At 46.8% G+C, this 16,268-nt stretch overlaps 1 protein-coding gene across 11 annotated transcripts in view; it reads left to right on the top strand.

Moving 5' to 3' along the window:
* The window catches only part of PXYLP1 (2-phosphoxylose phosphatase 1), an 807,084-nt gene that overhangs the window by 170,511 nt on the left and 620,305 nt on the right, over window positions 1-16,268 (top strand). For all 11 annotated transcript variants that reach the window (XM_069213691.1, XM_069213684.1, XM_069213694.1 and 8 more), the window contains one exon: window positions 10,990-11,110. In XM_069213691.1, coding sequence (XP_069069792.1) covers window positions 11,032-11,110 — 79 coding nt within the window. In that variant the 5' untranslated portion in view covers window positions 10,990-11,031. The remainder of the gene's footprint in view (window positions 1-10,989; window positions 11,111-16,268) is intronic.

Genomic DNA, 16,268 nt, shown 5'->3' with positions numbered 1-16,268 from the left:
ATTAGTAAAGAAGGTTCCTCCTGTTGGAATTAGAGCCCATTCCACCAGGGCTAAGTTGGCAACTTCGGCCTTGGCTAGGGGCGTTCCGGTGCGGACATTTGTAAGCCCGCGACTTGGGCTTCCCTCCATACTTTCGCAAAGCATTATTGCTTGGACTTGGAAGTTAGGAGGGATGGCCATTTTTGCTCGGTCTGTGCTGCAGGATTTCTTGGTATGATCAGTCAGACACCCACCTCTGAGGCGGTTCTGCTTTGGGACTCCATTCATTACGTGAGGAATCCACAGGTAGTTGTATCCATCAGAAGAACAAGTTACTTACCTTCGGTAACCCTTTTCTGGTGGATACACTAGCTACCTGTGGATTCCTCACGGTCCCACCCGCCTCCCCGCTGTCTGTCTGTTCAGACCAAGATCTCCTTGGGTGTATATATAGATATAGATATAGATATATATAGATAGATAGATAGATATTTGTGTATATATATATATATATATATATATATATATATATATATATATAGATATTTGTATATGGGTATGTATATATGTGTGTATGTGTATATATATATATATGTGTGTGCATTTTTAAATGTGTATTCTTATAGGCATATATTTATATATATTGATATTTGTTGTTTATTTTTTAATAAAATTTGTATAAAGGTTTTCATTGATGCAATTGTAGTGAATGAGTGATGTCGGTTATCACCTATTAGCCTCAAAGGCATGTAACAAAATGGTGTAAACTGACGTCAGCGAGGACCTCTTATTGCCTCAGTGACGTCAGACGTAGTCACGTGGAGGCGGGCAGTTGTGACGTCCTCGCCGACGTGCAGAGTTGGAAAGAAAATTTCTGTTGAATGCTGCGCATTGGGGAGAATTCATTAGGTGAGAAATTCATTAGGTGAGGAATCCACAGGTAGCTAGTGTATCCACCAGAAAAGGCATTACCAAAGGTAAGTAACTTGTTTGCTTGTGCTGTTTCAGTTGAAGGTGTGTTTTCTGTAATGGCAGTGCGCTATCACACCATGCATACTCCACTTTACCCTCTCCACTCTGCACCAATCCACACTACGCCACTCCACAGTGTGTTACTGCACTCTACTCTGCACCACTCCACCCTATGCCACTTCACTCTACACCACCCTGTTGTATGCTAATGCACTCTACCCCACACTTCTCCACTCTATGCTGCCGCACTCTGTGCCATTCCACTCTGCGTGAATGTACTCTATGCCAGTGCACTCTACACCTATGCAGTCTACTCCTTACCACTCCACTCTAGGCCACTGTGCTCTATGCCATTCCACTCTACAGCACTCTGTTCTACTCTACACCACGGTACACTACTGTGCACCACTCCACTCTGAAACAATCTACTCTGTGCCACTTCACTTGGAGCCACTCCACCCTTCTGTACTGGAGTCTAATCTGCACTGAATGCAAATGCACTCTTCACTACTTAACTCAAAGCTAATGCTTTCCATGCCACTGCTCTCTACGCCAATCTACTCTGGACCACTGAGCTCTGTCAATCTTCTCTACATTACTTTACACCACTGTACTCTATGACATTTTATTCTACATCAGTTCACTCTACACCTCTCTATTCTTCTCTGCACCATTGTACCTCAGGCCACTTCTCTCTAGACCATCTACTCTGCCCCACTCTACACTCCATGCCAATATACTCTACACCCCTCTTTTATACACCACTGGACTCTACAACAGTCTACCCTGCAACACTACACTCTCTACCCCTGCTCGCTGCAACACACCACTCTGCACCCCTGCATCCTGCAGAACTCCGCTCTATGCTACTGCACTCTACTCTGCACCACTCTACTTTGACACCCTACTCTGCAACACTGCACTTCCTGCTACTGAACTCAGCACACTGTACTCTATACCACTGCACTCTGACACTGAATTCTACTCTACAGACCTCTTGAGCACTCTAATCCACTCTAATCTACTGTGCACCATGGCACTCTGACACTGCACTCTACGCCAATTCTCTCTACACTGCTTTACTCTATGCCAGTGCACTTTACCCCATTCTACTCTTTGCCAGTGCACTCTTTGCCAGTGCACTCTTTGCCAGTGCACTCTTTGCCAGTGCACTCTTTGCCAGTGCACTCTTTGCCAATGCACTCTTTGCCAATGCACTCTATGCCACTACTCTGCCACTGCACTCTATGCCACTACTCTGCCACTGCACTCTATGCCACTACTCTGCCACTGCACTCTGCTCCATGTACCTTGCACTGCTGCACTTTAAACCCTACTCTACTCTGAAACAATCTACTCTATGCCACTGCACTCTACACCACTTCTCTATGCCACTGCACTCTACCCTGCACTACTCCACTTTACACCACTCCACATCACTTCATACAACTCGGAAATGAACCACTGTACTTTACACCACTCTGCTCTATGGCACAGTAATCTACACCTTAGCACTCTATCCTGCACCACTCCACTCTACCCTGAACCACTCCACTCTAGTCCACTATACTTAGTATGAAATATTCTATGACACTGCATTCTAATCTACACACTCTGCACCACTCTATTCTATGCCACTCTACTCTACATCAGTGCACTCTATACCAATGCACTCTGCCCCACTGTACTTCAACCCTCTACACTCTAGGCCGTTCTACTCCACTCTAGGACACTCCACTTTACAACACTCCACTCCAGGATATTCCACTCTGACGCTGCCCTCCATTAAGCTCTACTCCATTCTATGCCACTCCACTCTACAACACTCTACTGCACTATACAACACTACTCCACTCTACAACGCTCTATGCAAATCCTTCAAGCCACTCCATGCCACTTTACTCCACTCTATTCTACGACACACTATTCCACTCTATGCCACTCTGCCATTCCACTCTCCTACATGACTTCATGCAATCCACTCCAGTGTATGAAAATCTACTCGAAAACACTTTACTTGACTATATGCAACACCCTCTATGCCACTCCACTCTGCTCTACACCATTTCACGACACTGTGCAACTCTACTCTACTCCCTCCACAAAACTCCACAACACTCTATGCCACTTCATGACACTCCACTACATGGCACTGAACTTTACTCTACACCACTCCATAACACTCCACCCTTCTGAACTTTGACACTTCACTCCATGACACTCTCCTTTAGCCCACTAACGTTTAGCTATGCTTAGCACCGGCCACACTGGTGTACAGCATGGCTAAAACATATTGGCAAAGCTAGTAGCTCTTGCATAGGCAAGACCTACTGGCTTTGTCAAAGCTCGTTTTCCTAACGCCTCTGATATAACCACAGATTGAAGCGCCACTCAGATTCTTTGAGTTATTTATACTGTGTCCTGTGTTTTAAAACCTATTCCTTTTCTCTTACTTTCTATTCAGCTCACTGTTGGGTTTATATCTATTTGAGTCATGACTATGATCACTCCTGCTTAAAAGGGGTCAAAATTCCCCCACTCACAAAGCCAGACATCTGTTGGATGCGATATTTACAAATCTGAGAAATGTACAGGCAGATCTACCTCTACCATTGACATGGTCTGACCACTTTGCAGTTCCCTGCTTATTGTTAATAGATTCTATAAGTTAGTGTCAGCAAAAGCATTCCGCCTCTTCTAGTAGAAGTTGGGAAAATTCGATGTGCCTCTGTGGAATGCTATTGTTGAGGCTAACCCCCTCTGCTATGTGACTCCTTGGTGTTAGGTACACCCTTGATTGACAGTTGGCCTAGATCCTCCTCAGACACCTTAGTACCTATTACTACTAAAAGGCACCACAGAATACTACCCGTGGCTCCATGGTTCAACAAATATTTATATAAAGAGAAAAACCTATGTAAACAGCTAGAGAGGGTATGGTGTAAAACTTACAATAACAAAGATGAGGTAAACTACAAGAACGCCTTAAAATCTTACCGTACCACCAGTTGTGAGGTCAAAGCTACAACCTCACAAAGAAAATCATTGTAACCCAAAACTGCCCCAAGACTCTTTTTTTGGGTAGTGAGAGCTTTGTTGGATCCTACAAACACTGCACCTGTCACCCCTCTCTCCCAAATTCAGTGTGAGGAAATTGCAGTTTTTTTTTTTTTTTTTTTTTTTAAATAAATAAAGTTAATGATTTTAAGGCCACCTTCTCCAGCACAGCTGAGGCTAACTTTCAAACAAATATTCCTAAGGTAGATACTATACTGAAGGGGTTCCAGCACTTGGATGTGCCGTCCTTTAGAGTCACCCTTGCATCCATTAAATCAGGCTCCCCATTGGATCCCTGCTCCCCCCCCCCCAGATATAATGGGGAAACTTTCCCATCAGGTTATGGAGCAGATTGCCCAGGTAATAAATCAGTCCCTAGCAGAGGATGTGGTTCCAAAAATGCAGAAAACTGCTTTGGTCACCACGCTTTTATTTGAAGAAAAAAAAAAACGAATGTAGAGCCCCCTCACATGGTCGAACTATAGCCTCATATCTTTGCAAGCCTTTGCCAAAGTATTAGAAAAATATGTGAATTCTCAACTCACAAGACACATAGAACTGAATGACTTACTCCACCCATCAGAATCTGGATTTCAAGCAGGCTTAGCACCGAATCGGCGCTCCTCGGGGTCATGGAGTATTTGAGGCATCAATTGGATGAGGGCGGAGCCGCTGCACTGCTTTTATTAGAGACATCTATTTGATGAGGGTGGAGCTGCTGTGCAGCATGTGATTCTGATAACCACAATAGGCTCATATTAAGACTAGAGGGAATGGGAATACAGGACTCTGCGTTAGCCTGGCTTAAATCCTTCTTGGATGATCACAACTTTCAGGTGCACACTACCCATATAAGTGAAAATCACATTCTTTAGCTTCAGGTGTGCTTCAGGGTTCCATTTCGAGTCCTCTGCTTTTTAACCTATATGTCAGACCTTTGGCAGATATAGTGGGAAATTGTGGCTTCCCACTTTTTTCATATGAGGACGGCACACAAATTGTGTTCTCTGTCATCTAAGGACAGCCAGAACACAATGGCCTTGCTTTCCTGTCTCACCCACGTTTCAACATGAATGGGCGCAAACTCTCGAAAGTTAACCTGAGACAAGACGAGGGTCTTGTTGGTGGGTAACCCTTCCAGCCCCTGGGACTCTCACTTACGGCCTGCGATGATGGATAATCCCCCTAACCCAGTCCCGACCGTTAAGAATTTGGGAGTCTGTTTGGATCATAAACTCACTATGAGTGAGCAGATTAACAAAGTAGCAGCCACTTGTTTTGGCATACTGAAATGGCTCAGGAAGATTCTTTATTGCCTTCCCACCTCGGCCCAGAGAACCATAGTACAAGCCTTAATTATCTCTAGGGTGACAGTGGGGACATGTTGCATCTGGGGGTAGCAAAATCATTAATCCGATGCCTCCATATTGTTCAAGATGCTGCTGCACGTCTTCTGCTTCACCCCTTCAGGTTTTTTTTTTTTCTACAGCCAGTCTTACGGCCTCTTCACTGGCTACCCAGTAAGCTGTGAGTGCAATTTAAGGCACTATGCTATGTGCACCAATACCTATGTAACACCGGACCCATCCATCTGAGATCTTTGGTGTCCCGATATTCCCCAAATCGCACACTGCAGTCCAGCCCCCGGAAATTCGCTGTAATTCCTAGAATTAGGAAATCCCGCCAAGGAGGGCTGTGCATTCTCCTATCTTGGACCAAAACTGGGGAATTACTTGCCTGCAACATTGAGAGAATGTGATTCACTTATTGCATTTCGGGCAACTTTTAAAAACGTGATTGTTTCAATCGTCGGGTCTTTTAAACAAGTGCATGTTTTTGCCTCACTTGCACTTCTTACATTGCAATTTATTTTGTTTCATCATTAAAGTTGAAAGTCCGTTTTAATTTGTGCGCGAGTTATATAATGGGGACCACTATTTCTTTTTATTCTGATTGACAGGCTGAGCACCAGGCCATGCCCCACCCAAGCTTTCTCCAAAGAAGTGTCCATTTTACCTTTGTTACCTTGGGTTGTCAAGTAGTGGTCTCATACAATTTTAACCGCTGCCATCGGTCAGGTTGCTGGAATTTCTGGCCTTAACGTAAGGTTTTCAGGGTGTCTGAAAAGTATTATAAAATGAAGAAGGAGTCCTAGAGCAGAGCAAACTGGCAAGTGGATGCCCCCGAATCCTGCTACGAAGACAAGCGGTGAAAGCTCCGGGTGTGGGGGGGGCGCACATATACACCCTAGTTTCTATGATCAGTCACATGACTATATTCTGAGATACAGACAGGTGCATGGGTGAGAGCATGTCAACAAACGCCATCTGTTCGAAAGTAACAGCTGTTTTCTTAAAATGTTCCGTGTTTGGTAACAAGGTGCTTGGCGTCTCACTGAGATGTGCACATTTAATGAGCAAACCTAGTAAGTACAGAAACATTGCATCTATTATTGGTAATTGTAAGTCAAGTGTTTCTACAAAACAATGTAAACACTTTTTTTTACTCCTGCATGTTATTTGTAAAAGCCTTTACCTTCACTGGCTGAAATTAGTACTGCTAAGAGAAAACGGTGCCTCTTTAATGCCGTTCGTAGATAAAGTGGATGTAAAGTAAAATGTAAGTTTCACTCAACAGAATGGTTCTCGTTTCCCAAGCATGTCTGTTCTAATTGATCACAAGCGACACTACGCTGTAAGTCTGACATGGCGACTTTGTGTGTTGTGCCCCATAACTAGCTCAGCAATAATGTATGTACCTGATGTAAGAAATATTCAGAAATCCAAAACGGGGTGCCCCACCTTGCATATATGAATCTTGGTAGGTAGATCCTTTTAAATAGTTTTTCTTTACCTAGCAATGACGGGGGAGGGGTGGGTGAGAGTATCTCGTTAAATTCTGTAGCCACACACTGAGCTTATCGGAGCCACGTTCTAGAACTACTTTGCATTTTCCGTTTGCCCGTAGAATGTTAAATGGAAGAGTAAGGCTAGTAGAGACAAGTGATACGAGGTTAGGAATGTGAATGTTCGACATTTCTCGCACACCTCGCCAATCAGGGTTTTAGTGAATTGAACGGTTAAAAGGATTTGAAAATGGTCAGAGCAACTAACCGAGAAAGGGTCATCCAAGAAAACGTGAGCCCGTTTTGGAAAGGATATCAAGTATGGCTCCCATCTCATGATCAGATTTCTTACAAGGATGATCTGCATTTATCCTTTAATATGTTGTATATTGCGCTAGGTTGTTATGAGATTTGAAAGCTATGTGTTTGTGTAAGGAAATGCCTTCTTGGCATGGTTACCCCCTGACTTTTTGCCTTTTGCTGATGCCAAGTTATGATTGAAGACCCTGCTAATCAGGCCCCAGCACCAGTGTTCTTTCCCTAAACTGTACCTTTGCTGCCACAATTGGCACAGCCCTGGCACTCAGATAAGTCCCTTGTAAATGGTACCCCTGGTACCAAGGGCCGTGATGCCAGGGAGGGTCTCTAAGGGCTGCAGCATGTCTTATGCCACCCTGGGGACCCCTCACTCAGAACATGCACACTGCCTCACAGCTTGTGTGTGCTGGTGGGGAGAAAATGACTAAGTCGACATGGCACTCCCCTCAGAGTGCCATGCCAACCTCACACTACCTGTGGCATAGGTAAGTCACCCCTCTAGCAGGCCTCATAGCCCTAAGGCAGGGTGCACTATACCACAGGTGAGGGCATATGTGCATGAGCACTATACTCCTACAGTGTCTAAGCAAAACCTTAGACATTGTAAGTGCAGGGTAGCCATCAGAGTATACGGTCTAGGAGTTTGTCAAACACAAACTCCACACTTTCATAATGGCTACATTGAAATCTGGGAAGTTTGGTATCAAACTTCCCAGCACAATAAATGCACACTGATGCCAGTGTGGATTGTATTGTAAAATGCACCCAGAGGGCATCTTAGAGATGTCCCCTGAATACCAGTCCGACCTCTAGTGTTAGGCTGACCAGTTTCTGCCAGCCTGCCACAACCAGACGAGATGCTGGCCTCATGGGGAGAGTACCTTTGTCACTGCGTGGCCAGGAACAAAGCCTATACTGGGTGGAGGTGCTTCTCACCTCCCCCTTCAGGAACTGTAACATCTGGCGGTGATCCTCAAAGGCTCACCCCTTTTGTTACAGCGCCACAGGGCATCCCAGCTAGTGGAGATGCCTGCCCCTCCGGCCACTGCCCCCACTTTTGGCGGCAAGGCTGGAGGAGATTATTAGAAAAACAAGGATGAGTCACCCATCAGTCAGGACAGCTCCTAAGGTGCCCTGAGCTGAGGTGACCCCTGCCTTTAGAAATCCTCCATCTAAGGTTTGGAGGATTCCCCCAATAGGATTAGGGATGTGCCCCCCTCCCCTCAGGGAGGAGGCATAAAGAGGGTGTAGCCACCCTCCAGGTCAGTAGCCATTTAGTATTTAGGGGCACCCCAGAACCCAATTAAGCAGATTCCTGCAACCTGAACTAAGGAGGACTGCTAACCTGAAAGCCCTGCAGAGACGACGGAAGACAACAACTGCTTTGGCCCCAGGCCCACTGGCCGGTCTCCTGACTCGAAAACCTGCGACAGAGATGCACCCAACAGGGACCAGCGACCTCTGAAGCCTCAGAGGACTGCCCTGAATCTAAGGACCAAGAAACTCCTGTGAGCATCAGCTCTGCTCAACAAACAGCAACAATATTGCAACTTTTCTACAACTTTCAAAGACCTCACTCTTCCCGCTGGAAGCGTGGGACTTCACCCTCGGCACCCGACGCCCCCGGCTCGAGATCCAGAGAACCAACACCACAGGTAGGACTCCCAGGTGACTGCGACCCGTGAGTAGCCAGAGACGACCCCCCTGGACCCCCACAGCGACGCATGCAGAGAGAATCCAGAGGCTCCCCTTGACCGCGATTGCCTGTAACAAGGGGCAGACGCCTGGACCAAGCACTGCACCCGCAGCCCCCAGGACCAGAAGGAACTGAACCACAGTACAGGAGTGGCCCCCAGGCGACCCTCTGCCTAGCCCAGTCGGTGGTTGGCCCGAGAAGCCCACATGTGCCCTGCCTGCACCGCTAGAGTGACTCCAGGGTCCCTCCATTGTTTCCTATACAAAACCCGACGCCTGCTTTGCACACTGCTCCCGGCCTCTGAGGGTGTTTTGTGTGCATACTTGTGTCCCTCCCAGTGCTCTACAAAACCCTCCTGGTCTGCCCCCTCGAGGACGCATGTACTTACCTGCTGGCAGACTGGAACCAGAGCACCCCTGTTATCCATAGGCGTGTTTTGCTTTCTTTATCTTATGACCAAGCTGACAAAACTTCTCTGGAATGCACTTCTTAGTTTAAAGAAGACATTTATTATTATTACTTCACCACGAGGTTCCTGAGAGACGAGATTAGTAGGTTGGAAGCACACGTTTAAAAGTAATCACAGCAATTAACGGAAAATATATAAAAGTACTTCTCAATTGCAATGTACACAGCAAATACATGTGATTATATTATAGAATAACTTCAAAGCAAAGAATAAAACTCAAAATTAATCACCGTAAAGCCTATCACTGCTCGTCATCGTTCTCATGCCTGCAAGTTGATGACTCCTGTTCAACTGCGAGAAAGAGATTTTCCACCCAAACGGGAGATCAGGCAGCTGACGTCTGCTCCTGACTGAAGTCCTGGAAAATTCCCCCTTGCTGCTGTCCAGGGACACCGTCTTATAATGGAAAAGCCTGCTAACAGGCCCCTTTCTCTGGCAGTCAAAACATGCAGAGTTGGGAAGAAAACAAGCCATTGGAGATTGGCCAGATCTCCTAAACCTGGCTTCTTCCCAAGGTTGAGTAGAGAGGAAAACACAAAATATACGCTCTCTTATCACTCTAGGGCTCGGTGAGAATTCGAAATATGAAAAACACAGCTTGGTCTACCATGTGGAAAAACACAGCTCATCTGCAATGTTTTAACTCCGCGATAAAGCCAATAGGCAGCTAAACTGTCTAATGCCATGTTAAAGCCAATAGGCAGCTAAACTGAATACAACATGGAATGTGCTACTGGTAAACATTGAACAACTAATATGCGCAGTGGTGAAACACAAAGTCATTGGTCAAACACAATTAATGGCATTACAAGGTGTCTATTTGTTTCGGACACCTCTTTGACCTTTGCACCTGACCAGCCCTGAGCTGCTGGTGTGGTAACTTTGGGGTTGCCTTGAACCCCCAACTGTGGGCTACCTATGCCCAGGAACTGAGACTTGTAAGTGTCTTACTTACCTGACAAACTAACCATTACTTACCTCCCCCAGGAACTATTGATTTTTGCACTGTGTCCACTTTTAAAATAGCTTATTGCCATTTTAACAAAAACTGTATATGATATTGCTCTAATTCAAAGTTCCTAACTTACCTATGTGGAGTACCTTGCATTTTATGTATTTACTTCAAATCTTGAACTTGTGGTTCTTAAAATAAACTAAGAAAATATATATATTTTTCTATATAAAAACCTATTGGCCTGGAGTGAGTCTTTGAGAGTGTGTTCCTCATTTATTGCCTGTGTGTGTACAACAATTGCTTAACACTACCCTCTGATAAGCCTACTGCTCGACCACACTACCACAAAATAGAGCGTTAGGATTATCTAATTTTTCCACTATCTTACCTCTAAGGGGAACCCTTGGACTCTGTGCACACTATCTCTTACTTTGAGATAGTATATACAGAGCCAACTTCCTACAGTATAATTTCTCATAGTTCGATTTTATGCACATTACTATTCATGGATTCGTCCGCGAAGCGGAAAGGATTTCTAAACTAATACGTTCATTGAATGACTGCTGTTCCACTAGAGCTCCAGCTGAAGTACTGTTCTCATCCAACGTCCTGCTTCATCCCTTCTTGTCACCATTACCATCTGCTCTCTGAGCAGTATGTACTAAGGTTGAACCATTTCTGATTTCGGTTTACTGCAGGAAATCTGCGGATGAAAACATGAAAAGAAAATAGAAGGAAGAATGCTTCTCCGAAACCGGTTCCTGTTCCTGCTGGCCTTGGCTGCCCTCCTGGCCTTCTTGAGCCTCAGTCTGCAGTTCTGTAAGTAAAATTACATGTGCTTTTTGGTCACTACGTTATTGAAGCGGGGCATTGTTATTGATGCGTTATAAATACTACCTTAAACATAAATGTTGGAAACTTCTCTTTTGCTCTTAATATGTTGTAAACTAAGCAAGCATTAAAAAAGTGAATTGTGTTGACTTTTGCGTAGTGAACCTGTTTTCTCAAGCCTTAGTGAAATGCACCGCATAGGTAGTATAGCAGCAGCTTCCTTCACACACCACAGGTATAGTTAACATGGACAGCGGTAGTGCAAGCTTTGGTCATGCGCAACACAGGTACAGTATATCAAGGAGTTCAGGAGTGCAAGCTTCATTTACACAAAAAGGCTAAACTGAGCAGTAGCATTAGCAACAAGAGGCTGGGGTTAGGAACTGGAAGGTAAGCAAGCACTGTCAAAGCCTGTAGATCTCGGTTATGCAAGTGCTATTGGCTTTGGCAATGTGTTTTAGCCATGTTGCACACCAGTGTTGCTGTTGTTCAGCATGGCTAAAAGTTAGTGGAATGGTGGTGGACGGGATAGGATAGATTGGGATAGAGTGGGGTATATTGGAATTTGTGTGAAATGGGGTAAATTAGAGTGGGGGAGTTGGGTAGACTGGTGTGGTATTTAGCAGTGAGGTAGTAGAATTGGGGTAGATTGGTGTGGATTGGGTTGGGGTGGTAGAGTAGATTGAATTGGGGTATATTGGCGTGGAATGGGTAGATTGGGGGAGTGTGGTAGATTGGCTTAGATTGCAGTGGGGTAGAGTGCAGTGGGGTAGATTGGAATGGGATAGGTACGGGTAGGATAGATCAGGGTAGATTGAGGTAGTGCTGTGGAATATAATGGAGTGGGTAGGTTGGGGTAGAGTGGAGCGGGGTAAAATGGAGTGGGATACATTGGAGTAGTCTAGATTGGGTGAATTATAGTAGGGTAAATTTGAATTTTTGGGGTAGATTAGAGTGGAGTCTGGTACATTGGAGTGGAGTTGGATACAGTGTGTGGGGTAGATTGGGGCGGATTAGAGTGGTGAATGGGGAGGAGGAGGGTATATTGGAGTGGAGTTGATTGGGATAGATTGGAGTGGGGTAGATCGGGGTAGAGGAGTGTGATGTACTGGAGTGGAATGGGGTAGCTTGGGGAAAAATAGAGTGCAGTAGAGTGGGGTAGACTGGAGTGGGTTAGATTGGAGGGGAGTGGGGTTCATTGGAGTGGGGTATAGTGGTGTGAGGTAGTTTGGGTTGGTGGTAGGGTAGATTGGAGTGGGGTGGAATAGGGTTACATTGAGGTGTGGGGTAGGTTTGAGTGGGGTGGGTTTGATTGTACTGGAGTGGGGTAGATTTGAGTGGTGTGTGGGGAGTGTAGTGGTGCAGATTGAGTGGATTGGAGTGGGGCAGATTGGAGTGGATTGGAGTGGTGCAGATTGGAGTGGATTGAAGTGGTGCAGATTGGAGTGGATTGAAGTGGTGCAGATTGGAGTGGATTGAAGTGGGGCAGATTGGAGTGGATTGGCGTGGGGCAGATTGGAGTGGATTGGCGTGGGGCAGATTGGAGTGGATTGGCGTGGGGCAGATTGGAGTGGATTGGCGTGGGGCAGATTGGAGTGGATTGGCGTGGGGCAGATTGGAGTGGATTGGCGTGGGGCAGATTGGAGTGGATTGGCGTGGGGCAGATTGGAGTAGATTGGCGTGGGGCAGATTGGAGTAGATTGGCGTGGGGCAGATTGGAGTGGATTGGCGTGGGGCAGATTGGAGTGGATTGGCATGGGGCAGATTGAGTGGAGTTGGATAGATTGGAATGGAGTAAAGATTGGAGTGGGGCATATTGGAGTACAATAGTTTGGAGTGGAGTAGTTTGGATTGGAGTGGAGTAGATTAAGGTGTGGTCCTCAGGGGTGCCTTTATTAGGGCAGAGGAGCGTTGCCCAGCCTGCTGTCAGCGCAGCAAACTTGAAAAACAAAACAGTAATACAACAATTTTATTGCAGTTTTGTTTTTCAGTGCAGCTGGCCATCCTGATCCTAGTGTTGGGGCGTGGCCATCGCTGCTGACTAGTAGCTGGGGAGGAGGAATGCTACACACCTAAAGTTTAAAATGCGCATGTCACTTTGGCCAGCTGTTTTGCTGTGGCCAGCCTGATGAGAGCACTTTAAACCTCTCCAACCTGAGCTGTCTTACCTGGTTAGAGAGCAGCCTGCTCCAACCAATCCTGGAGCTTTTGTTGTGCTGGTTAACAGCATGAGAGCAGCTTCTGGATTGGTTAGGGGAGTTGGCTCAGTGAACCCTTGCTGCTTTATTGCGGCCGACTGCTGGACCGGAGAGGAGTGGGTAAATACTTTTTTATTTTATGTATTTTTGTTGTATTTATTTTTACACGCTGCCAGGCAGTGTGAGAAACTTGCACTGCCTTCAGCCTCAACTAAGGAGCTCTTAATTGTGGCCCTTTATAATCCTTGTTTATAATGGACTTCGATTGAGAGCTTTGGGGCTGGCTTAAGGGCATTCGTGAAGTGCCCGCCCCACCACTTTCAAAAGCAGTAAGCTGTCACTGGATGTGGTGGATTGGAGTGTGGTGGATTGGAGTGTGGTGGATTGGAGTGTGGTGGATTGGAGTGTGGTGGATTGGAGTGTGGTGGATTGGAGTGTGGTGGATTGGAGTGTGGTGGATTGGAGTGTGGTGGATTGGAGTGTGGTGGATTGGAGTGTGGTGGATTGGAGTGTGGTGGATTGGAGTGTGGTGGATTGGAGTGTGGTGGATTGGATTGGAGTGTGGTGGAGTGGATTGGAGTGTGGTGGGGTGGAGTGTGGTGGGGTGGATTGGAGTGTGGTGGGGTGGATTGGAGTGTGGTGGAGTGGATTGGAGTGTGGTGGAGTGGATTGGAGTGTGGTGGGGTGGATTGGAGTGTGGTGGGGTGGATTGGAGTGTGGTGGGGTGGATTGGAGTGTGGTGGGGTGGATTGGAGTGTGGTGGGGTGGATTGGAGTGTGGTGGATTGGAGTGGGGTGGGGTGGATTGGATTGGAGTGGGGTGGGGTGGATTGGATTGGGGTGGGGTGGATTGGAGTGGGGTGGGGTGGGGTGGGGTGGATTGGAGTGGGGTGGGGTGTGGTGTGGTGTGGTGGGGTGGATTGGAGTGGGGTGTGGTGGGGTGGATTGGAGTGGGGTGTGGTGGGGTGGATTGGAGTGGGGTGTGGTGGGGTGGGGTGGATTGGAGTGGAGTGGAGTGTATTGGGGTGGAGTGTATTGGGGTGTATTGGAGTGGAGTGTATTGGGGTGGAGTGTATTGGGGTGTATTGGAGTGGAGTGGAGTGTATTGGGGTGGAGTGGAGTGTATTGGGGTGGAGTGTATTGGGGTGGAGTGGAGTGTATTGGGGTGGAGTGTATTGGGGTGGAGTGTATTGGGGTGGAGTGTATTGGAGTGGAGTGGAGTGGATTGGGGTGTATTGGGGTGGAGTGTATTGGGGTGTATTGGAGTGGAGTGGAGTGGATTGGGGTGGAGTGGAGTGTATTGGGGTGTATTGGAGTGGAGTGTATTGGGGTGGAGTGTATTGGGGTGTATTGGAGTGGAGTGTATTGGGGTGGAGTGGAGTGTATTGGGGTGTATTGGAGTGGAGTGTATTGGGGTGTATTGGGGTGTATTGGGGTGTATTGGGGTGGAGTGTATTGGGGTGGAGTGGAGTGTATTGGGGTGTATTGGGGTGTATTGGGGTGTATTGGGGTGGAGTGTATTGGGGTGTATTGGAGTGGAGTGTATTGGGGTGTATTGGAGTGGAGTGTATTGGGGTGTATTGGGGTGTATTGGGGTGTATTGGAGTGTATTGGAGTGGAGTGTATTGGAGTGGAGTGTATTGGGGTGTATTGGGGTGGAGTGTATTGGAGTGGAGTGTATTGGGGTGTATTGGGGTGGAGTGTATTGGGGTGTATTGGAGTGGAGTGTATTGGGGTGTATTGGAGTGGAGTGTATTGGGGTGTATTGGAGTGGAGTGGAGTGGAGTGTATTGGAGTGGAGTGTATTGGAGTGGAGTGTATTGGAGTGGAGTGTATTGGAGTGGAGTGTATTGGAGTGGAGTGGAATCAAGATTGGAGTGGGGCATATTGGAGTGCGATAGTAGTTTGGAGTGGAGTGTAGTAGATTAGAGTGGGGTAGATTAGGATGTGGTCATCGGCGTTGCCTTCATAAGGCAGGAGGAGCGTTGCCCACCCTACTGCCAGTGCAGCAAACCTGAAAAATGAAACAATAATATAACAATTTTATTGCCGTTTTATTTTTCAGTGCAGCAGGCCAGCCCAATCCTACTATTGGGGCGTGGCCATCACTGGTGACTGGTAGGTGGGGGGAGGAATGGTTCACACCTAAAGTTTAAAGTCTGCATGTCACTTTGGCCAGCTGTTTTGCTACGGCCAGCCTGATATGAGCACTTTAAACCTCTCCAATTTGAGTTGTCTTACCTGGTTGGAGAGCAGGCACAGACCTTCAGTGCCCGGAGAATCGATGAGCCAGCCAGCTACAACCAATCCTGCGCTTTTGTCATGCTGGTTAACAGGAGAGCAGCATCTGGATTGGTTAGGGGAGTTGGCTCAATGACCCCTTGCTGCTTTATTACGACAGACTGCGGGTCTGGAGAGGAGTTATTTTTTATTTTATGTATTTTTGTTTTATTTATTTTTACACACTGGTAGGCACTGTGAGAAACTCGCACTGCCTTCAGCCTCAACTAAGGAGCTCTTAATTGTGGCCCTTTGTAAACACTGTTCATAATGGACTTAGATTGAAAACTTTGGGGTTGGCCTAAGGGCATTCCCGGGGTGCCCACGTCATTGCTCCACCACTTTGTAAAGCAGTCAGCTGTCACTGGATGTGGTAAATTGGGGAGTGTGATTGATTGGAGTGGGGTGGAGTGTGATTGATTGGAGCGGGGTGGAGTGTGATTGATTGGAGCGGGGTGGAGTGTGATTGATTGGAGCGGGGTGGAGTGTGATTGATTGGAGCGGGGTGGAGTGTGATTGATTGGAGCGGGGTGGAGTGTGATTGATTGGAGCGGGGTGGAGTGTGATTGATTGGAGCGGGGTGGAGTGTGATTGATTGGAGCGGGGTGGAGTGTGATTGATTGGAGCGGGGTGGAGTGTGGTAGTTTGGATTGGAGCGGGGCGAAGGGT

Source organism: Pleurodeles waltl, chromosome 11 (assembly GCF_031143425.1).
Source record: "Pleurodeles waltl isolate 20211129_DDA chromosome 11, aPleWal1.hap1.20221129, whole genome shotgun sequence".
In the NCBI taxonomy this organism is placed as follows: domain Eukaryota; kingdom Metazoa; phylum Chordata; class Amphibia; order Caudata; family Salamandridae; genus Pleurodeles; species Pleurodeles waltl.
The sequence above is the reverse complement of the archived record's forward strand: the minus strand, read 5'-3'. Positions and strand labels throughout refer to the sequence as shown.